General features: G+C 34.8%; 1 protein-coding gene across 1 annotated transcript in view; it reads left to right on the forward strand.

Annotated features, from left to right (window-relative positions):
* PLXDC2 (plexin domain containing 2) overlaps positions 1 to 14,638 on the forward strand; it is a 242,195-nt gene that overhangs the window by 199,776 nt on the left and 27,781 nt on the right. The window contains exon 10 of the mRNA XM_056483768.1: positions 11,793 to 11,853. Within this exon, the coding sequence (XP_056339743.1) occupies positions 11,793 to 11,853 (61 nt within the window). The remainder of the gene's footprint in view (positions 1 to 11,792; positions 11,854 to 14,638) is intronic.

Genomic DNA, 14,638 nt, shown 5'->3' on the forward strand with positions numbered 1-14,638 from the left:
CAAAAGTGTTGAAGGAACAAAGCATTTTCTCAAACCAGAATGAGCTCAGTGATGGTATTGTTTGATGAAAAAAGCCTCACAAGATTCTAGTAATAGATATTCTCAAGAGGGATGGCAGTTCTGTTTATAAGAAAGTGTTAACTTCAGTGCCTGTAGTTACACTTAAAAATAGTGGTAAAGAGGTACATAGCAGTAAAATATACATTGAAGAGTACTGTTAAGGAACATAGGTGATCCTCAGCACACAACATGTTTTTATTGAAAATTAATCTGCAGCCACTGCCATTCACTGAGAAGCTCTCATGGATAAATTAACAGATTACTAGCCTTTCTACATTTTTTGTAAGTTGGTGGAATTTGATAGTAGCTGGAGTGAGTTGAATTATTGTGGAATTTCTCTAATTCCCTCAAGCAGAAATTGTCTGGAATAATTCCTATGATTAACACTAGTAAACCTAAAAAGCTCTAAAAGTCTCTGAGCAGAAACTTAGTGAACATGCAAAAGCTCTCAGGGGCTTAGTACAAGTCAGTGCAAGACCAGACTATTCATTCTCCTTTCTTTTCTCCCCACATTCTTCTGCAGTGTACTCACTGATGTTCTCAGCAGCTCCATAAAATTCTCCTGATCCTAACATTAATAGATTTGATATCCAACTAAGTGAATTTGAATCCTGCTTTCATACAGGAAATAGCAGTTTTCCTGCAGCTGCAGCATTAGTAACACATATGTGTACCTTGCTTTGTTTCCCTGAATAACTCAGAACAGCATGAGGACAACTGTTATGCTCATAGTTGATGCAGATTTTTAAAAATTTCAGGGCTGGGTTATAGAACTTTAAATTATTTCTAGAAAAGGAGCAGAAGATAGCTACAATTCTCATTCGTCTGAAATCCTAGTATTTCTGTTAAAATATTTTCTATGAAACCCTGGACGTGAAGATGGGGGAAGCATTTTGAGGATTCTTAATCTAGATGTAAACACAGTGATTAATTTAAGACACCTTGCTCACACTATTAATATTCTATATACCTGCTTCTTACAGTATCATTTGCCTTTCAAAATGTGAGATTGTTTTCACTAACTGGATGTTCAGGTTAACATCCTTTGCCACAGTTGTTGCTGTGTCTTCTGGAGTTTAGAGACTGCTCATTATCTTCTGTTCAGGTTTCTGTGATATCCAGTTTTGCAGCACAGCTTGGACAAAGATATCACAGTTAATATGGAAAGGACTACTGCCTGGGCTGTTCTAACACCTTCATGTAAAGTACTGACTATTACCAAATATATGACATTCCTAAGGGGATTTTTTTAATAAATGCAATAAGTAGTTATCAAAAATACAGAGGACAATTAAACACTTAAATCTCATTGAGAGGAGGGGTAGAAGACTTCCACCTGTTATATCTACCTTGGATAATACTTAATTTTGCTGATTAATTTGGGAAGAAGATGACAACATCTGTATTTTATTTCCATGTTTAAATTCACAGATACACCTATGACACCATAATGACAAAACACTAGAAAAATAAGTAGTAGTGCAATTCTTTTCTGTAGAAACTTCTTTTGAAATTCTTTTAAATACTAGTAACATTTTATTCTTCATTTATTGCACTAGAGCAATATGACAAAGCCCACCTCAGTCTTTGATGAACCCTTTCTATCTAGTGCTGCACTTTCTGTGCCAGTAATAAATCTTTCCAATCACAAGAGAGCTTAGTACAGACTTAATTCCTCATTGTTTGTTTATCCTGAGTGTGATAGCCATTCCAGTGAGTATTAGCATGCTCTATTAGAGAGGCATTTACTCTGGGATTAAACTTTGGTTTTTTTCTGGCAGAACTATGCCACATTCAGTCACATTCCAGCCCAAAAGTCTTTTCAGTTTGGTTTAATTTTCATCTGTTCATTTCTTACATTAATAGCTGTGTTTTAATTCAAACAAATTCCTGTTTGATTGCAGAAAGGTGACACTCACCCATGAAAGGGTTCCACGATGCCTTATGATTCAATTTATACATATGCTAGACATTATATGAAACTTGACTCAGGTTTCTAGTCATCATTCTGTGTGTGATAGGCTGTCTCTTTCTCCTGTGTCCCTACACAAGACATTATACTTTCTGATTCCCAAATAAATGCCTCAAGTGGCCATCTACCATAACATTTGGGCTTTAATTGTATAATGCAAAGAATGCAAGGGACATTCAAATTTAAATTTCAAATAAAACAGACTTTTCTGATAACAAATTAAAATGCTTAGCAACACTGCATTAAATAAATTGTAATACAAAGTGGTTAGTATGATAATTTTCATGATATGTGAAATGTGAAATGCAGGTACGTGATGAATAGAGGAATACAAAACACAAATGAGAAAAAATAGAAAAGCTAGGTTGATTACTTAGACACAAGTCTGCTTAAAAATTACTGAGAGAGAGAGGTTACCACATAAGGCAAAACCTGTACCTACTTTACCTGCATTCAGAGAAAGAGCTTTGGGAAGCTTTTGACATCTTCAGGTGGGAACCACTGCTGTGTGAACCCATGTTCAAAGACAGAGGAATGCAGCTGGTGTCACAAACTTCTTATTGGTTGTCTCACTGTCATGTTTTGTACCAAAAAACAATGAGATAATTTAACATCATGTCTACAGCATCGTTTCTACTCTGCTTAGGTTATCTTCATGACACTCAGGCTGTTACTTCAATTTCATGTTGTGGGTAAAGTCCCAATTTCTATCTTTTTCACACCTCTGAAATTTGCTACATTTTCCTTAACCTAACTAACATTAATTTGCAAGTGTTATCTTTATTTGCTAAACTCCAGATATTTTTATCCTCTTCTCTCTCTGTTGGCTGTCATGTATAGTTCTTAATACTATTTTGTGCTAATTACTATTCCTGTGCTACTGAAAGAGTCATAACTGAGCTGACCATCTTCCACTAATGAAAACAGTGGATTCTAAAATAGTTCATGGTCCCTACTCTAACCAAATATGGCAGGATATATGTTTTGACTTTGAACATGTTAGAACTTCAAAGTTGTAATATGAAAGTTAAAGGGAAAAAAACCCTAAAATAAGGAAGTTCTTAGTTTCTCAAGAGCTGTGGAGCTTAAGCCCCACAACAGCAGTTTCTGAGCCAAATATGTCAGTAAGCTGCTCCTGAATAAACAAATTAGTTTTTCTAGTCCTAAATGAATTTGTAATCAAAAAAGGATAGGATAGTACTGTAACAGGGTAGTTCCCTTATCCATAATTTCTCATTTTGCAATGCTTTTATGCACTGCTGTACATAGAGCAGTGCTACTGCTATTTTGCACAATATCTTCTCTTCCAATGGCCTGAAATAAATCAAGTATACTGCTTACAACAGAAGAACAAATTGGACATTTTTTTTCTGTCCCAAAAATTATGTATTAGAAAATGCACAAATTTGGCCAACCCAAGTTTTATGAATTTAGGATGATTTTTCACATAAGTTCAGTTATAGAAAAGATTTGTAAATGGATTAGTAAAAATAATGATTGTGCAGTAGATTCACTCTGTCACGTAGACTCTCTCAGTAGAATAATTCAGTGAGGAACAAGGTACCACATTTCTTTCCTTTCATGTCTGAGATGAACTTAATTTGTGGTTCCAAACACCCTCCTTGATAGTCAGGAATGGTATATTCCAATAAATTCCTTGCTGGGTACCTTTTATCAAATATTTGAATATTCATGAGACTATATTTCAGAAGCCAGATACTACCTACCTATTGTAGCCTAAATTATTGGCCTAGATAATGATTTTCTCAACTGATCCCCTTATTTCCTTATTCTAAATGTTAAAAAAAAAAAAAAAAAAAAAGTTAAACAAGAGAAACTGAGAACAAGGCGATTCAGGAATGTCAAAACTCAGGACACATCTGTGGAAACCGGCAGCCCAGATTATCACATCTGATTCTAGGATAATTTTTAGGATGGATATTAATCTCACTTTTGGAAGCATTAGATTTTTTTTCCTTTCATATAAGCATCCAACCCACTGTATTACAATGGAGAAATCAATTTTCCACCAAATTTTTTATGATCACTCTTAATTTCCTTTGTTCTCATTTCAAGGGGACTGACTAAAACCAGATGAAATAAAGAAATAAGTCAAGTAGTTTTTAATGGAATCAACCAAGATTTTTTAACGGAAAGTTTTTGCACTTTATCAGATTTTCTTTTTCTTGTGTTTCATTGAAATATAATACAGAATGGTAGCCCCAGTCACTTTTACAAGAATAGTTCATCTTCTCAGACAAACTATCTTTTTACATAGTATTGCAAATTAAACACAGCCTGGGAAGCTTCCTGGGCACTGTAGAGCAATTGTAGGTTCCACTAAAGCAGTTGTGATATTTCCTGGTGTGATTTCAGTCCATGCCCAGGAGCACTGTCCAGAACAGTTGGACTAACTTCCAAGGGTCATTCCCAGCTGGCTGTTTATGTGCAGCCTCCTCCTTTTCAAGGTTGAGAGAGTTTGCTTGTTCAGGCATAGACCATTGTGTGCCAGCAGTCTTCAGTGCCAGAGAACATTTCTGAGCATGTTTATTGTACTAGTATAGACAAAATGATCACAATTGTCTTAATTGCTTTCCAAAATTGCTAACCTCTTTTGGTTGCACTCAGTATAAACTGAGCATCATTGAGATCATATTTGCCTCATAGCCTCCTAAATATCATTTTATAACGAAGTACCATTAATGAAAAGTCTCTTTTTTTAGCATGTTTTAAATTTTACATGTTGTTGAACACATATTCCTATGTAATGTTATCAAAAAATATTTAAACAAATCTGAAATTCATATGTCTCTTCATAAATTTTGGGTTATCTGAGATTAGGACCTACTAAAGAAAACTTCTCCATTTCCAACATAGTCTTCAGATTTTTTATAGCATATATAGTTCTCAATATTTCCAGTCACTTAATCTGGGGGACTTTCTAACATGTCCTTGTAGAAGATGTTCCAAACTTCAGGGAAATAAATAAAATTTTATCAGTATTCTTCCTTAAATGTCACCTTTAGTTCCCCCTCCATTCAGAGCTATTAACTCTTCCAACTCTATTTGCATTATCATAATGTATGAATGAAATAACTGGCTATCACAACAAATAGCAATATGTACCATTAATTAAGAAACAGATGAGTCACTACTGTTCTGTAATTCTTCTGTAATCTCTTTTGATGGCTGTTTCTCCTCAATGTTGACTTCAAAATTGGACTCACTTTCAGAATAAAAAATGAGGCACAATTAAGATACTTCTTTGGGAAACAAATAACTTTCTGAACTTTAAGTTGCTTTGAACATAACCAATTACAAGATGATCTCTGTCCTTCCTTGTTTTGCTCTCTATCTGAAGAGTTTTAACAGGAGGTGTTTTTCTTAGCCCTAATTCACATATCTTTACCAGCATGTAAATGTTGGATTATGCAGGATGAGTTTAGCACTCTATGCCTCCTTTGCCTGCCATAGTTCTTTCTTGCTTTGCATTCTTACACTTTGTAAAGTTGTGAATGAGATATAACAGGAGCAGTAACCCAGCACTGACCAGACCTTTGCTGCAATTCTTTTGCTAGCAGCTCAGATGCTGATGCCCACTGGTACTGACTCAGCCATGGTGTGCACTGTGTGATTACCAGGGGGTCATGTGTGGTGACAGACAGGTGAACAGCCCTATTTCACACCATCTCCAGGCACCAGGTCATTTTTATCCTGTCACCAGGACTCTACTAGTTGTTAATGTTATCACTGTGAGTTTTTTTAAAGGTGTAAAATTCCAGCTAAAGTATCTGAATAAAAGAGAGAAAATGGGCAATATGTGAATGAGATCTGTGCCTTGGTACACACCACCTGAGACTTGATGTTTTTCAATTTAATTCCCACTTCTACCATTCATATGTCTGTGAGTACAATGGGAAACACAGAAGCTGTGAAATAGTGCATGCTTATCTGGTTTTCAGAAAATCTGGGCTAAATTCTAGGTTCTGTTACAAATTCTATGTTATTTCAGCTGATCATTTCATGTCTCCTATGTTCTGTTTTCTTATCTCTAAAGTGGAAAAAGAAATATTTTCTCCAAAGGCAACTTTCGTATTTTAATTTTCAAAACGAGACTAAATGAATGGGTAGGCAACACTAACTGTACTTCTGATGTATTGTCAGTGTCAGCTCAATATTCAAAGATAAAAAATAGTTCAGAGAATCATGTTAGAAAGAAGGGCTAAATTGTGCTTGTTAGGATCTCTAACCAGAATGTAAAACACATCCAGGAATACTGCAGAGCTCTTTGCCTCAAACCCTGAGAAATTACTTGTATGCCAAACAGGCAGCAGTGCCAACAAATCAGAATTCTCTGCTAACTTCTCTTGCTATTAACTATTTATACCCACTTTTTTCAGGTACAAATGCACACAAAGCAGTGAAGACTGTAATCCAGTATGAGGGGCTAATCTCAGTGTGGCTCCTTCCCAGAGAACAAATTTGATATAAATTTCTGCTGATTCTGTTGGAAATTCTGGTACCATAATCTCATAAATTTGACTCTAGGGTCCTCCTCTTACACTATCTTTTTCCTTCTAACTGTTCAAAGCAGAGCCTTTAGCAAAAGCATATTTTTTTTTTCTTTATCTGCTTTTCAGCATGTTTCCTTTATTGTTGTAACTGACATTAAGTTTATAGAAAATATCCTCCTATTCTTCTTTAATCAGAACTCTGCCAAGTCTCTCTTTAACCACAATTTGATCTTTTTCTTTCCAGTGGAATTGAAAATAAAACTTGCTTCTTTTATCCTACTTTTATTCTTAACCTCTTTCAACAGAAAGAATTCCCTGTGGGAGTCTTTATTTCCTACTGCCTATTCAAATGTTGTGTCAGAATTACAAATATTGAGGCTTATGCATGTTCAGTCATTTTCTGTAAAATAGCAGCTTGGGTTTTAACATCTTTTACTTCTATGTTTATTTGATATTTCAGGAGTATTTTACAGAGAAAATGTACCTATAGTTTTCCAAACTTTCCACCCCATAAAATTGGGGAACCATTGTCAGGCTGAAGATTGACTGCTGAACTTTATTCCAGTTTGATCACCCTTATCATTACTGAATGTTTTAAATTTTGAGCAGCACACAATGTTAAGACAATGGTGGAATTCAGTGTTGCATCAACTATTAACTATGCCTTCATAACATTCAAATTCTTCATAAACATTAAAATAGTACAGGCTGACTTTAGTTTAAAATCCTTGTATTCAGCTAGTCAGCTATTTTTACTTTACAAGAGCAAGATAGGAGCAAATCCTCTTCTGACTAATCAAATTGTCATCCTATTCTGAAGTACAGTTTAATTAAGCAATATTTGAGTAAAGGATAAATACAGAAAACATATTTATGCTAAATTCAGATATATGATTAGAAGCATTGCGATAAGTAATAAGCACAAATGCTATTCAAATTCTTTATAGATGCACACCATAGTCACTCCCAGTGACACTTCACATGATCTTCATAAGCACTTTGAGCTGTCATTAAGTTCTGCATTTGAAAATTGTAAATAACAAAGGAAGAGGAATTCAATCTTTCCCCAGACAGCACAGTGTGGCAAGAAAATAATATTGGAAGGGTGAAGGAACCAAATTGGAGCCTGCTCTCTGGTAAAGGGTGGCAAAACCAGACAGAACTGAAAGATAACTTTTTTCCTCCAAAAATCACTCTATGATTAGAGCTGTTTTTCAGTTGGACAGACACAGAGTTCCAGTTTTGGTTTGGTTTTTTTTAAATTATATGTTTTATTTTCTTCCTATCTCACTTTGGAAAGAAATTCCACTTTAAAATATTCTAATTCTTCTTCCAATAATTCAAACATCCTAGCAACTGTCTTAATCTTTTAATAATGTGATGGTCCTTCCTTAATGGTTGAAATTAGGAAAGAGTTCTGCCTCTTCAGTTTTCTATTTAATTTTCCAGATGAACCTTTTATTTAGATGAGTTAATAAACCTTTTAACTGAGTTAATTCATTACATGGTATTTACAAAATCATTTCAAATTTCTGGAATGCCTTTCATTTGCAGAAAATCTGTTCTTTACATGCTCTTACAGAGCCAAAAGTACCAGGAAATTATTGGTTAAAATTACATGTGCATTTCAATGCTCTTGATTGTCATACTACAGCTGACCTAGTGAAAATGTCTTTCCATACAGACTTTGCCCCTTTTCTTCCCAATAATTTTCTATTTTGTTTCTAGCTTTTACAGGTTAAACCTTGATGAATTTTCTGTATTCAGGTTATCTCATTTATTATTATTATTATCATCATCACCATCATCATCATTAATCCTCACTGAACTCTCTTTAAGAAAAGGAGCAAAGCATTTCATGTCCTGCACTGCATGGACACTTTTTGTCATTCAAATATTCTCTGCCAAATATAGGTAAATGGCATTTGGCAGATAGGATGGGATCTCCAGCTCCTTTCTGGCTCCATACAGTTCACTGGAAGGATTCTGTCAGCTTTCTTGTTACCATTGCCAAGTCATCATTGCTATATGTGTGAAGACATTCACTCTCCTTTTCCTCCCTGAACCAGTACAGAGTTCCACACAAATCCTGAAATCCCTTGCATTTCATAAACGTCCCTATTTTCATTTCCTAGAACATCTTTATTATTGCTTTCCTCGGAGCTGGGTTTGGTCATCACTTGAAATGAAGTTGTTATAAAATAGCCGTGTTGACAGATGGCATAAACAGCACAGCAAATCAAATCTGCTCCAATGTTTTAATGGCAACTGGGAATTATCACCATGCTACTAAATTAAGGTCTTCAAAATGCAGTCAGTACAGCGGGTGCTGCACTGAAATGACAGTTTCCAGAACTCTAACTCAACGAGGCAGCAACAATAGTAGCTTCTATTCTGACATCAAGTGACATGTGCCTCAAAGGAAGCTCACAAACAGATTTGCCAGGAGACTATCTCATTGCTGATAAAGCTGCTTTCTGATAATATTGTTCAGACTCACCATGCATCAGTGGAAAATGTTAAATAAGCAATGCCCAGGGTTTAATGTACTTTTTTTGAGGCAGAGCCTTCTCAAGACTGCCTCATATGTTTGAAAAAAGCCATTCCAAGTCCTTGCATGTTGCATTCAATTTTTGGTGGTTGGTTAATTCCTGGTGAAAAAAAAATTAACCCCAGAAATGTTACTCACCCCTGTAATTCACTAGCTTGTAAGAAAAGACTTAAGAACTGTAAATGAGTGCACCTGGGATACATTTTTATTCATTTAATCTCTGGAGCCTTAAATTTGACACCATTTAGATATAAGATAAAATCAAGGTTTGTTAATCCCTCCAAGTACATTGGGTTGAATTAGCATAGATATGTAACTACAGTAACTGCCTCAAGTTGAGGAATTTATGGAGTGGCTTGATTTCCTGTCTAAATATTTGGCTTGGTTTTCTGATGTACTGAATATCCTCAAAACCATTAGATTTGAGCCAGAGCAGACTGAATAAGATGTAATGGATTTATGAGTATTCAGTACATCTGAAAAATTGATCCAGTCCTGCGAAGAGATGGGGACAGAAGTTGCTAATGAAGCTCTTCAAATTTTAGAGAAAAGTAGAGAATACTGAAAAAAAAATTCTCTTCATTCCTGGAATATCATGTCATCATTTCTTTCTGCTTTGTAAAGTTTTTCTTGTTCTTTCAAACATTCACAGAGACAGAACACCACAGAGATGGAGAAGCAGCACTGAGCTCCCAGCATAGCACAGATTCACTCACCCTTCAGCAAGGAAACACTTTTCCAGTGGTCTTTATTCATAGAATGATTTGGGTTGGAAGGGACCTTTAAAGATTACTTTGTGAGCCCCCACTGACATGAGCAGGAGCATCTTGCAGTAGATGCAACATTGCACAAAGCCCCATCCAACCAGACCTTGAGCACTTCCAATGAACAATTCACAATTTATCTTGACAGTTTATTCTAGTGACTCACCAGCATCACCATGAAAAACTTCTTCCTTATATGCAATATTAATCCATTCTCTTTCAATTTAAAACCATTTCCTTGTGTTCTCTCACTACAGGCTTGACAAAAGTCTCTCTCCATCTTTCTTATCAGTTAAGTGTGGAAAGTCTATATAGGGTTTTTCTGGAGCCTTCTCTTCTCCAGGCTGAACAACCCCAAGTCTCTCAGCCTGTGTTAATGAGAGAGGTGCTCCAGCCCTGTGATCAGCTTTGTGGCTCTCCTCTGGATCTGCTCCAGCAGGTCAATGTCCTTCCTGTATTAGAGACCTCATGCATTGGGCCTCATGCATCTGTATTTCTCTGAGATACATTTCTGGTCTGAACATTTTTCTCTTAATGCCAATGGGTTTTTGGAGAATCCAGTTGATATAGAGTGTGTGAAAATTGACACCTGTTAGTGTTGGGGTATTTCTTTTAGTAATATTGCAAATGGCAAAATGTGGATCAATGCAGGTATAATCATAAACATTTTTCTCAAAATCTTTTCTCAAAGACATTGTAGATTCTGCTCAGAATAATTATATGGAGATGATTCTTAACCCAGGTGTGTTATTAAAATTGTTTACATCTTCTTGTATCCTCTCCTACTATAAAAATAATAACGTGCTCCATTCTTCCAAATGAACCCTCTACTTTGTTTGAAGTAGGTAACACTTGACATGTCTTGTTATCTTTCAATTCTTTGTAAACAAAAAAAAGACCCTTAAATGCAGCTAACCATAACAGTGGCCTTATTTTTTGCTGGTCTTACTAAAAGAGAGCAAAAAGTTGTTTTTCATACATTCAGGTAAGTTATGACCGTGGGTGCCAAATGATGTCACCTGTCTCATAACAAAATACTGCATGAAATGAATGCAGAAACCAAAAATAAACCCTCCAAAAACACCCTAGCTGGGAAGAATCTCTTTCAAAGTTGAACATTGTGGTTTAGTTATTCACTTGCCATTTTAATAATGCTTTCTGTTTGTGATGCTGCCTGTTGTCTAGGAAACACAAACTTACTGTACAATCACTGATAATACTCTTGAGAGATGAGGATTTCTAGGGGAATGATTATATTAAAGTGTTACAAGTTTCTTAAAAATTTCCTTGTTACATATTACAAAAGACAAGGGATATTGCAAACAGGTTATTAAACTCACCTAATTTGATAAGAAATATGCATGCAATTTAATTTTTCTGCATCTAGAGAGGAGGTAGAAGCAGCTGTACAGTGTTCTATATTTGTCAGGAGAGTGTTAAGAGGAGCTGTGAACATTGATCAAATAGCTTTATGTGTATCTTGATGTCCCAGATCACTTTGCCTGATAAACCCAGTGACTGGTTCACTGCATCCTTAGTGGGATTACATTTTCATGGCTAAGAAGTCTGGACAATAATACTTAAATTAATTTACATCAATAAGATTGACATCAAACTTAAAAATCCTATTGGTCAGTTACATCTAAAGAATAATTATCCAGTGGAAGGGAGTTATTCCTATTTAAAAATTATAAATACATTTTTAAAACTAAGATAAAGTCTCATTCATTGAAACACCTTTCACTGAAATGGATTAAAGGAGTGACTCATATTGTACCCAAAAGCATCTTAAATAAAAGCGATACCTATGGATTTTAAATCACATCATTTACTTGTTCTTTCTGTCTCTCTGTTCTGTTCCTCTCCCTTCCTTTTTTCTTTTTTCCTCTTATTTCCATGTGGACAACTTCCACCTATTTCATCATTTAAAGATGTTCCAGTGGATTTGATCGTCACCGACAAGACTGGGTAGACAGTGGCTGCCCTGAAGAGGTATGTGAGTAATTTACATCCTCAGAGGCAATTTATATAGTTATGATGTTTTGGTTTAAATTATTCAGATTATAAAGCATGGTGTCAAGGCCAAAGAAACACTATCTTTGTCATTCAGGGAAATCTTATAAGGCATAGCAAAGAAGAGCAATCTGAGCAGCTTCACTCTCCATTTGAGGGAATAAAATAGACAAAAATTAAAATGTTATCTTTGGGAAACTACTTTAATTAAACAAAACCCCAAAAAACAGAAAGCCTCCTCCAAAACAGTGTCCCTGTGCTGATTTTCTTCTAGATCTTTGACTTTTGCCAGAAAAGGGGAAGAAACTGTTCCTTTTTTCAGAAAACCCTTTGCCAGAGTCGCTCAAGTGAAAAACAGGCATTGCATTTTGATTATGAAATCTGGCAAAATCACTTAGTAAAGAAGAAATTACACAGCTGAATTCAAAGAGATAAAATTAAAATAATAATTGAAATAAAACTTTAAAAGCCCTCACACAACCAGCCTACATGGCATTTTGATTTCTTTTCATTGAGATGCAGAGAGAGTTTAAAAAGATGTCTGACTGTGAAAGTCAAATATAACCCCTGTGGTGAGCTGTCAAACAGGGACCATAAACCTCCTCTGAAAGTTATTTGGGGTATTTCTAGGCCAGATGAATTCATTTTCAACTAATATTTGTAATTGATGGTGATGATGATGATGGTGGTGGTAGTTCCTTTCCAGTTTAAAAGTCCCTCTACAAGTGTTTTTGGTTTGATGTTTTGGGTTTTTTTAATTTTCCTTTTCTTTTTTTCCATGTTGAGATTGTGGTAATAGGAATAAATTAATTTATGGCACTTTTAATCTTCTGGTGGCCATTAAAAAAGCAGTTATTTTTCCATTTTTGCTGAACAGGTTAAATATCCTCATGAATTTCAGCAACACAGGCCTTCTGAAATATCAGGTGAAACCCAGGGCAGAACATAGCCCCAGGTGTCTAGTTAGAAAAGCACATTCTGTTTTATTTTCAGTAGAAGCAAAGAGAAGTAATGCTATAAATCCATACTAATGAAAGAAATTTTTCTTCTTGTAACTGTAATTGCAAAATAATTCCAAACTACATACTGCCTTATTACATGGCCTTGAAGTTTCAGCTTTGCAGTTTGTCACCAGCTGATTTGAAAGCAAAATTTCTGAGATATTTATTGTCTGTGGAGGGCAACCTTTTAAAGAACATAAGATAAAAGTTACTGGGAGCATGTGTTATTATAGTGCACAACCCTTGTATTGCTTTAATCCAGATTATAATTAGCTAGGACTCAATTCTGCTTGCAAATTAAGATATCAAAAAACTTCTGTCTGCAGGACATTAACATTCCCTTCTGCTTCTCCTTTCTTGTTTAATCCAGCATGTGCTCCAAGGCTTAGTACATGATCTGAGAGGAAATTATTGATACACTAAGTGTATCTGAGAAATTAAAAGCTGAATTTGCACAGTTTCAGGCTGCTTGGTGGCAGTTCACTGTCCAGTTTATAGACTCTCTGGAGCAGAAGCAGCAGCTCCCTTGGCATCTTCCAGAATTATGGCTGAGCTGGCTGCTGGAGTTCAGGGAAGGATCCATAATTAGCACAGAATGGTTAGTTTTAGATGCTTCACTCGAGGATAAATGATGAGGATTCTCATAGTAAGGTTTCTTTATTTTTGATATAGATTTTGAGCTAAATTTTGACTAAAATACATCAGTGAAAATAGAAGAAAAATACAAAGGAATTTAAAGAATAATTACCCTGCAGGTACTGATGCATTTCTGTAATGTAATAAATCGATTTTGGTAAAACAAAATGATAACATCTGTGCATATTAAAAGTAAGACAATGCCCACTGGGTTTTGACAGCCAGATCTCAATAAAATGAAATAAAAGCTTGCAGGACTCCACTTCTCATTAAAATGAATGGAGACAGCAGGAGTTAGATGTAGTTCCCATATTTACTGCAAGATAATTGGATGTATTTTCCTGCAAAACTGTGTTCACACAGTTTTGCAGGAAAATACATTGAAAATAAATTATTCTTTGCATCTTCAGAATTTTAAAAATGTCCAGCACTTAAAAAAAAAAAAAAAAGACCAAACATACTCTATATTTGTATCAGAATATTTGCCCTTGCAAATAAATATTGAATTGTTATAGGATGGTGAGTCTTATTTATAGTGTGCTAGTATATTATAATAATTTTGTTCTGGTTTTTTTTATTTTATAATAATTATTTTTATATATAAAACATATATATTTACACATATATTTAACATATATTTATATCATATATTTATTTTATATTTTAACATATATTTATATGTTTTATGTATAAAAATAATATATTACCTTTTAATATTACGTAGTATTAATAGGCATGTAGTGAATGGGTTGATTTATTGTAGTAAATAAATGTTCTAGAAACTGAATACATGCACACATTTTACACATATATGTGTGTTTTTTTGTGATAATTACATGTAAAGCCTAATTAAATGCTCCAGTTAATTACACATTGTTCACTATGAAGAGGTACTATTTAATTCCCACAAATCTTTTTTTGACATGCTTTATGTCATCTGGATTGATGGCAATGAACTTCCATAACAGAAGAGTGAAAATCTGAATTATAAACTTAGATGTTAAACTCTGATCAAGGGAAATAACAATTTTGACCATCTGGGGTGACTTTGAAACCTTGTCATTAACAATTAAGAGTTGTAAATTTTGCAGATAAATGAAAATGTTGCTGGTTTCTGCATAGAGACT

This window comes from Oenanthe melanoleuca, chromosome 2, assembly GCF_029582105.1.
Source record: "Oenanthe melanoleuca isolate GR-GAL-2019-014 chromosome 2, OMel1.0, whole genome shotgun sequence".
In the NCBI taxonomy this organism is placed as follows: domain Eukaryota; kingdom Metazoa; phylum Chordata; class Aves; order Passeriformes; family Muscicapidae; genus Oenanthe; species Oenanthe melanoleuca.